Below are 10,278 nucleotides of genomic sequence, written 5' to 3'. Positions count from 1 at the left end.
GCTTACATACAGCCACAGCAGTCGTTGCATAAAGAGTTTCTAAAAGACTTTCAGACTTACCAGAGCTGCATAGTAGTCTAATATATCACTACAAGAAGTTACTTTGATTCAAGATTATACACTAATTAAACCCTTGGGAAAATGCAGGGAAAAACTCTGATTCTGCTGATATTTTCCACCAATGTTTGTGCAGCTGCACTTCCCAAAAGGAATAAAGGTAAGTCCAGTGAGAATATAATAAAAATTGAACTAAATTACAGGAAATAAACTCTTCAAATGTCATGTGATTCTACTATGGGTAAAACTGTTTGTGTCGCAGGAATGTGTATCAGGAGTAGAATTATTTTGGACAATCAATTATAATAGGCAATACAGATGGACAAAATTTGTCAATAAATAACAAACAGAATGTAAATCAGGATGCCAAAACACTATTGACTGTGCTTCGACCATTCAAGACAAATTTTGCTTCAGTGTATTTAGTTAATTGTGTGTGTGTTAGCTTTTACTTGTTTATGTTCATGCAAGTCTGCATACAATAATTTGGATCTACTTGTATGCAATGGTGTTGGACTATATGTTTGTGTTGATATCTTTTCTTTTGTACTGATGTGTGGATATTTGTCAGTGAGTATGTGTTAATTGTATAACTGTTGGTGTCCATATTATGCCTTCTTGTTGGGTAGATCATGAATTGGGCAATAGTAGAAAATAGTTGATAGTGAATCAGCAACTTGTTTTACATGTCTTGAATTTTCCTTCTCTTGAAGGTAGAGCAACCTTCAATATACGGTTGCTGGACACGCTTCTTAGCATGAAGTGATAGTTTGGTCATTGTAGTTTGAGAAAATGTGATGCGGGCTTTTATTCCTGATGAGGCAATACTTCTATTAGTTCCCATAATTGAAAGATATAATAGATGTTTATTAAAGATCCTGATAGATACACATATTAGACTTCAGTGCCTGGGCTAAAATAAACTATTTGGTTACAAGCTGCAGCATGTTTTTCCCAATTTGCCATGTTTCTGTTGGCCCCAGTTAAGATGGATTCTGAGACTATAAACCCTCAGGTCAAATGCTATGATATCATGATGATATGATGAGCATTTCTCTTACAGATATACTGCGTTATGAGTTGTGAGACTGAACACATTTTTCTTTTGTTGAAGATAAAAATATTACCCTAAACAAGTCTACATGGTTAAACATTGGCACACTTTGTCAATTTGATAATAATGCAAAGAGAGTTAACACGATTAACAATTCAATGCAACATTTTAGAAGGTTGACAACTCATCCTGATTGAGTGATTGCTTACCCAGCTGGAGAGGTACATGTTGTGCTTGATTGCTGTCCGCTGACAACTTGCTGTCATTCAACAACATTACACATCATCTTAGAATCCATACAGAGTGGAAAAAGACGATTTGGTCCATACTGACCCTCTGAACAGCATCCCATCCAGATCTACACCTACCCAGTATTTCCCCTGGGGTAAAAACAATGCCCCAGTGGCCTAATGGATATGGCACTGGCCTCCTAAACCAGGGATTGTCGGTTCAAGCCCTAACTGGGGTGTTTCTGTGGACTGTTCTTTGTTGACTTTATTCCAGTATTTCCCATGCCTAGTCCACCTAACCTGTACATCTTTGGATTGTAAGAGGAAACCTGTGCACCCAGAGGGAACCCATGCAGACATGGGGAGTTTGCACAATCTCCACACAGGCAGTCACGCAAGAGTGGAACCAAACCCAGGTCCCTGGAACTATGAGATATCAATGCTAACAACTGAGCCACCGTGCCACCACAAACATGATCTTCAGCTTTATTTCTTAAGTTTGCTTCCTGACTCTGCTTGCGCATGATTGGCATGTTGTACATTGGCCTGAACTAGCTTCTCATTAACTGTGGTCTCTGTGGACTGCTGGTCATACCACAACTAGACATATGGACAAAAAAACTGAGAAACAGAAGTAGAAAAGTTGGCTCTGCTATTCAATATGATCATGGCTGATTTGTTTACATTTGAATTCCACATTCTCATCTACACCCCTGAAAACCCCTTGATTTCTCTGCCCATCAAGAATCTATCTGCCTCTCTCTTAAAAATATTCAATCGTCCTGCCTCCACTGCTTTCTGAGGCAATGTCCCAGAGTTATACAACCCGCTAGACCATTGAACAAAAGAACTGCTGTTGCTGTAAATCTGAAACAAAAGCAAAAATTGCTGGAGAAACTCAACAGATCTGGCAGCATCTATAGACTGAAAAGAGAGTAAATGGTTTGAGTCCAGTGATCCTTGTTCAGAACAAGCCTTCTGACTGGAGAAGAAACATCATAGGACCCAAAACATTAACTTTGTTTGCTTTCCACAGATGCTGCCAGCAATTTCTGTTTTTTGCCTATGGACCATTGGTAAATATCTCCTGGAATTTTCCAGAAGCCAAGATAACCTTGTGTACAGACACCGCAGTGCAATTTTGCTAATGCATGCAACTGGTGCCCTGTTATATGCTATAAAACAATCTCTCATAGGCTGAACAATGGAGTGCAAATGGAGGATACACATCTTTCAGATACATAGTGTTTTTATGTTGACACTAACTCCTGTGCCTTTTATGGACATTAATATTTGTAACAACTTTGTATTCCTTTATAACATTGACATGGTATGTGAGATAAACAATATTGAAAATTTGGTTGTCTTTCAAAATCTACCTTTCGCTTGGTTGTCTCTTTATTTCATTCATGTGTTTGCATTTGTGCACATTCTTAAAACTTTTCTTATTGATGGAATTGTAGTGTTGTAACATTTGAATCATCACCTAGTATTGTTCAGGGATCTGGCTTGAATTTTGAAACCATATTTCTTGCATGCATGCGTCCAATGTCATTTGATAAAACATACTTTGCGGATGTAAAGAAACACATGTCAACTTTTGGATAGGTATGTCAAACCACAACAATTGCAGATCTTGGTGGTTTGGTGCTCTTACTGACGGTAGCAATAGTGTTGGATGAACCTGAAAGATGTAATTGTTGTTGGCCTGCCACTATGGCTTCATGCAGCCATCCATCTTCAAGTAAGGTGTCAATGATCAGGCTCTCTATTATGCCTGAAAGCTCCTTCCTGAATGCTTTAATCAGTATAGAGGTGATTACTAATTCAATGGCCTCTCTAAAATTCTACTTTGGTGAAACTACACTCGTACGCTTTGCTATGGCATCTTATGACAAACTCATCAGGGGGCATTGACGTTTCCATTTAAATACCATGACGGAAGCCTGGAGCCTGTTAATCCTGAAGTTAATTCTTACTTTGAACTGGTCTGTGAAAACCAACACATGTTTCCAAGATCTTTCTGACCTTCTACAGGAAGTCTGGAAATAATAAAACTGGTCAGCAGATTAAAGAGAGGCATGTATTTAAGCTGAAAGTAGCCTTTGACTGCCTTTTTAAAATAGTAATGTTTTAATAAGTCTCTTTTCTTTCTTTTTCACTTTTAAATAGTAAGTTGTTGGTTCTTTCTCCTTAATAAGAGAGACAGAATGTCCAGTAATGTGGACCTATTAACTGTAAGCAGAAAAAAGGTAAATCTGTAGGCTTCTACTAACAGAAATTGATGGTATTAGACTTCCAATTGTTTTGAAGTCAAGAGCTGCCATCTAGCTAACCTTCAGTGAGGTTTCCAAGTGTCTACCACCAAAAACATGGATTCCTATAAATGGTCATTGCTGCTTACCACTGTGTTGCTACCAGGGCCTCCCATTATGATGTGGACTTTTGCCTTTAGCAGAGGATGTGTACCTGATGAGGCAATACTTACGTTAATTCTGTAAAACGCTGGAATTAAGAGTATAATGATAACTGTGAAACCATGTCGATTGTCTAGAAAGCCCACCAGACCTTTAGCGAAGTAAACTATTGGTCCTTATCGGTCTGGCCTACATGTGCATCTGGGCCCACAACATTGAACAGTACAGCACAGTACAGGCCCTTTGGCCCTTGATGTTATGCTGACCTTTTATCCTGCTCTAAGATCAAACTAACCTACACACCCTTCATTTTGCTATAATCCATGTGTCTATCCGAGAGTCGCTTAAATGTCCCTAATGTATCTGACTCTATAACCATTGCTGGCAGTGCATTCAATGCACCCACCACTCTCTGTGTAAAGAGCCAACCTCTGACATCTCCCTTGAACATTCCTTCAATCACCTTAAAACTGTGCCCCTTGTGATAGCCATTTCTGCCCTGGGAAAAAGTCTCTGACTATTCACTCTGTCTTTGCCTCTTATCATCTTGTACACCTCTATCAAGTCATCTCTCACCCTTCTTCACTCCAACGAGAAAAGCCCTAGCTCCCTCAACCTTTCTTCATAAGACATGCCATTCAGTCCAGGCAGCTTCCTGGTAAATCTCCTCTGCACCCTTTCTAAAGCTTCCACAGCCTTCCTACAATGAGGCGACCAGAACTGAACACAATATTCCAAGTGTGGTCTAACCATGGCTCTATAGAACTACTGCATAACCTCAAAGCTCTTAAACTCAGTCCTCTGCTAATGAAAGCCAAGACATCATACATACGCCTTTTTAACAATCCTATCAACTTGGGTGGCAACTTTGAGGGATCTATGGACATGGACCCCAAGATCCCACTGTTTCTCCAGACTGCCAAGATTCCTGCCTTTAACCCTGTATTCTGCATTCAAATTTGGCCTTCCAAAATGAATTACTTCACACTTTTCCAGGTTGAACTCCATCTGCCACTTATCAGCCCAGTTCTGCATTCTGTCAATATTCTGTTGCAACCCTACAATAGCCCTCCACACGATCCACCACTGCACCAACCTTTGTGACATCAGCAAACTTATTAACCCACAATGTGGCTGATTCCTAACTTTCCTCTGGGAAATTAGATATGAGTAATAAATGCTGGCCTGGCCAGTGACACCACATCGTGCGAAAGAATTTTTAAAAATTATACTTCCTGATATATGCCTACACTAAGTCACAGGAACTTTAGTGTCTGGGCTAATACAAAGCTATTTGGTTACAAACAGTAGCACATTTTTCTTCATGTGAGAGTCGAAAGGTGTGGCGCTGGAAAAGCACAGTAGGTCAAGCAGCATGCGAGGAACAGGACAGTCAACGTTTTGGGCATAAGCCCTTCAGCATGCTTCAAGTGTTCCCAGTTAAAAGAGAGATGGAGAATGTTATACCCTCAGGCCATATGCTATGAAATGATGAGAACATCATCTCCTAAAGGTATACTGCATCATAGCTGGGGTGGCATAGCGGCTCAGTTGTTAGCACTGTTGCCTTGCAGCGCTAGGGTTCCGGGTTCTATTCCAGCCTCGGGCGACTGTCTGTGTGGAGTTTGCACATCCTCCTTGTGCCTGTGTGGATTTCCTTCGGGTGCTCTGGTTTCCTCCCACAATTCAAAAGATGTGAGTTTGGATGAATTGGCCATGCTAAATGGACCATAGTATTCAGGGATATGTAGGTTACGTGCATTAGTCATGTGAAATGGGTCTGGATGGGTTACTCTGCAGAGGGTTGGTGTGGACTTGTTGAGTCTAATGGCCTGTTTCCACACTGTAGGGATTTTATTCTATTCAGCTGTGAGATAGAATGCAACAAATATCACATAGTTAATATTGGATTGACATTTGTATGATTTTGAGGTGCCTGGGGTGGACTGGTGTGGACAAAGTTAAAAATCACACAACACCAGGTTGTAGTCCAACAGGTTTATTTGGAAGCACTAGCTTTCAGAGCACTCCTCCTTCATCAGGTGGTTGTGTACAAAAAAGGACTACAATTCCAATTATAAACGTTTTCAGCAAATAAAGCAGTGACACACCACTAACGATTTACTTGTGAAATTGTAGTATAAAAATACAATATAAGCGAACCAGAATTACTTTTTGAAAAATTATAACAATCATCTTAAGATATCTTTCAAAGTACAAAAGCCACTGACACAGAAACAGAAATTGCTGGAAAGGCTCAGTAAACCTGGCAGCATCAGTGGAGAGAAATCAGAGTTAACGTTTTGGTTTGAGTGACCCTTCCTCAGAACTCAAGTTTCCAGCAATTTCTGTTTTTGTTTCTGATTTACAGAATCTGTAGTTCTTTCCATTTTTACAGCACTCAAGCGCTGCTGTTGTTGTAAAGAAAATCATCAGCATTTTCTCTCTTGGCTTGAAAGCTAACAGCAGGATTCCTTTCTGCAAGAACAACTTGTTGTATATCACAAGCATGAACAGACACAGACAAGTGTGCAGGAAATATATAATGGGTATTTGCACTCAGTTACCCTTTATTTATTTTTCTTGGGGACCAACTGTAGTTTTATTCAAAAATATCAGGCATGTGACAGTGAGTCACTAGTATGAAAGGCCATGGAGTACAGTCTTGGATTGCAATACTGATGGTCTGAAGCAGCTGTGCAAAGTTGCTTGTGGGAGTTTTGTCCTTCAGCTGAATAACAATTGAAGACAAACGCTTTGTTAATGGAAAGGTTTCTGCTGATTAGTATCTGGTTTAGACCAAATGACGGGTCCCACCTCTAATTTTCTTTGTACCCCTCCCATTTAGTCAGTTGTTCCAGTGCTTTGAATAGATTTTAAAGCTGCCACTCATCTGAAAGTAAACCATTTCCTCTGGGAACAGATCGTATTGCACAATCCTGATCCAAGAATTTCTTGAGAAAAACAAGAACTGGTGAATTATCTGCCAGCTGGGTGTCTGTGTCATTGTATGGAAAGTATGTGATGTCTCTTTCCCATCAAACAACTTTACCTCCTGTAGGAAGCTGGCAGCAGCAAACAATAATCACATGGAGGAATGTGAACCAGATGCCATCAGCATTTATTAAAATCTGTTAAACGTATGTTTTGTAAACATTCAAAGGATGTGAATGTTGCTGGCTGGTCTAGCAATTGCTCCCCATCCCCACTGCCTTTGAGAAGTTGGTGGTGCGCTCCTTCCTTGAACTGCTGCAGTCCACTAGGTTTAGGTACATCTACAGTGCTATTTGAAAAGGAGTTTTAGGATTTTCACCCAATGACAATGAAGAAGCAATGATCTACTTCCAATGCTGTGTGGCTTGGAGGGCAACTTGCAAGTGTTCCCATGCACCTTCTGTCCTTGTCCTTTTAGAAGCTTAAGATCTTGGGCTTAGAAGGTGTCAGCAAAGAAGACTTGGTGAGTTGATGCACTGCAACTTGGTACACACTACTATCCCTGCGCAACAATGGAAAGACTGAAATGTGATGCATAGCCAATCAAAGAGGCTTCTTTTGTGCTAGATGTTCTGTGGCTTTTCGTGTGTTGCTGGATTTATTGTCAACCATGCAAGTACAGAGTATTCCATCACACTCTTAACTTGTGTTTTGTAGATAGTGGACAGGCACTGGGGACTCAGGTTATGAGTTACTCACCCAAGAACTTCCAGTCTTTAACCTGGACTTTTGGCATTTATATATCTAGTCCACTTAAGTTTCTGTCAATAGTAAAATTCAGAAAGCTGTTAGTGGAGAATTCAACAATGATAACGTCTTTGAATATCTAGCTCAGATGACTAGACTTTTTTCTTTTAGAAGATGGTCATTACTTGGCATGTATGTGGTGTGAATATTACATACCACTTATTAATATAAGCATGAATGTTGCCACTAGATTTAGAGGGAGGCAGCTGCATAGAGATAATGTCACTAGGCTCTGAGGATATCGATTCAAATCCTACCATGGGAGCTGATGAAATTTAAATTCAATTATTAAATCTGGAAAACAAAGGTAGTCTCATTAACGATGGCCTGAAACCCATCTGAAGCACGAAAATCCTTTAGGAAGGGAAATCTTTACCTGATAGAGTCTACATGTGGCTTCAGATCCATTGCAATGTAGTTGTTTCTTAACTGTTGCCTGAAATGGCCTAGGTGAAAGTGAGTACTGCAGATGCTGGAGATTTGAGTCAAGAGTGTGATGTTGGAAAAGCACAACCGATCAGGCAGCATCTGAGGAGCAAGAGAATCAATGTTTCAGGCAAGAGCCCTTCATCAGGAATAAGGAATGGCCTACTTAGCCAATCAATTCAAGGATCAAGGGATGATTAACAAATTTTGGTCTTGCAAACGATTCCCATGTCGCATAAAAATAAAAACCTAACTTCCCAAGGGCATGAAGTACTTCTGTATGTGAGGAATCACAAATTCTTTTGAACACCACAATCATCAGTGAACATCCCTACTTCTGATCCTAATGGAGAAAAGGTCATTGGTGAAACAGTTGGGGATGGTTCTGCCCAGGAGAAAGTCCAACTCCTGAGAAAGTCCAACTCAAAGTATAGGGAGTCACAGGTAATGGGTACAGCCAGAAAAGACAAGCTAGAGCCAAGCTTGAATCAGCCATGGTCTTACTAAATGGCAGAATACTCTCAAGGGCTGTATGGAACTACTGCTGCTCCAAACTCTTATGTTCTTAGGCCCAGCAGATTTTACCTAGTGGACTTCATCTGAATCTTGGCAATCAATTGTTCAACTGGAAAACTGAAGCAGATTGACAGGAAAAGGTGAAAATTGGGTGGCAAACTGCTTGTTTGGTATCAGAAAATAGTAACAAGAAGCACAGTAGGTTAAAGGGGGGGGGGGGTGCTTGCAGGGTCTCATAGTTAGGAAGATTCAGGAGAGTAGAGGGGCTCTGGGGAGGAATTTTACTACTCAATCTTGACTAAGAAAAGATTTTTGAATGGTTTGTTTGGGCTCCCTGAAAGGTTTATCTCAGAAGGAATGCTGAAGCTGTGTCCTGTTTCAGAGAGGGTTAAAGTTACATTTGGATCATTGTAATTCATGGAACTCCAATGGGGGTGGCCTCATGGAGCTACAAAATCAGCAGCTTTAAAAAATCCAGATAATGGAATGGAGCATAAGACTTTTGTTTACACAGAGACTGGTTCATGTGTGGGGATGAACTTCCAGAGAAATGGTGGATGCAAATGTTACAATGTTTAAAAGACATTTGGATTAGCACATGAAGAAGAAATGTTTGGAGGGATTTGGGCTAAGTGCAAGCAGGTGGGACTAATTTAGTTTTAGATTATGGTTGGCATAGACTAGTTGGACCAAAGGGTCTGATTCCGTGCTGTATAACTCTATGATTCTATGACCTACTCTCTTGATCCAACCCCAGTTACTGTGCAGGTTAAAATCTAGCCCCAACTCCCACCCCATATCACGCTCTTCCCATTTTTAATGGTCTGTCTTACAAACCTACCTTTGGTGGTTAAGTAGCCTTGGCAGCTTTCTCCATGCCACTCATGGTCATAACCATATGCTTGGCATGGAGGTTCACAAGACAGATCATCAAGATTGGGATGTGCTTTATCCAGTATATGAAATATCCGAATAAGGTTCAATTACAGAGCTGAGGGTCATCTCATAGGTTCTTTCAATAACATTCCTGAGATTCCAAGCTGTGTATAAGACACTTAAGGACTTTTGTACTTCACAGTACATTGCACTGCAGTGTGTTACATGTGATTATTGAACTGACATTGAACACATTGAATCAGTTCTCATTGTTCTTGGTTTATTATGTTCTTTATGTGTAAGCAAGCTAGCTCAGAGCCACAAACAATCTAAGCAGTAATAAACAACAAAAGTATCCAAAATATGCCACTCAAAATGTGTTGCTCCATTAGCTTCATCATTCAAATCAATGGCGTTTGTACATCCTTTGAATAGAAACTACTTTTAACACTGCTACTGCATACCTCACAGATATATGGCTTACTGCTCTCAATTGCTTCTTTAAATCATATTTGCGAAGCTTTCTTCAATTGTTTATCACCAGTTTCAACAACAACAGTTAGGCAGGAAGCATTGCAACTGGTTCAGCTTGTGGTCAGTGAAGCAATTAGGAACAGTGCTCAGCTGATGTTATTCCCTGATCTTGCATGTCTTGGTAACAGAACATACGTTTTTTGAATTGATCAAACAAGAGCCCGCTGAAGTTTGAAAATCATGATCAATATCTCCTTTTCCAAGCTGCGCTTTATTTCTTTTGGACCTGTACATGTCACTGGCAAGACTAAAATGTTCTTTATGTTCTTATTAAATCTTATTAAATATGTGCAAAGTCTTGAGTTCCCAATATAATGTATAAATATCACAAAGAAAGGAAATTTTCAAAAACAGAAGACAATCTAAAGTTAGTGGTTTCCAATTAATCAAACTAAATAATGGAAAGACCATATATAATTATTGTTTT

The 10,278-nt window shown here is 39.9% G+C and overlaps 1 protein-coding gene across 1 annotated transcript in view; it reads left to right on the top strand.

Moving 5' to 3' along the window:
- The first annotated feature begins 1 nt into the window (after position 1).
- Positions 2-10,278, top strand: part of LOC140458091 (protein FAM180A) — a 75,225-nt gene continuing 64,948 nt past the window's right edge. The window contains exon 1 of the mRNA XM_072552156.1: positions 2-217. Coding sequence (XP_072408257.1) covers positions 142-217 — 76 coding nt within the window. The 5' untranslated portion in view covers positions 2-141. The remainder of the gene's footprint in view (positions 218-10,278) is intronic.

This window comes from Chiloscyllium punctatum, chromosome 32 (genome assembly GCF_047496795.1).
Source record: "Chiloscyllium punctatum isolate Juve2018m chromosome 32, sChiPun1.3, whole genome shotgun sequence".
NCBI lineage: Eukaryota > Metazoa > Chordata > Chondrichthyes > Orectolobiformes > Hemiscylliidae > Chiloscyllium > Chiloscyllium punctatum.
Note: the sequence above shows the minus strand (reverse complement) of the source record. Positions and strands in the feature narration are given on the sequence as shown.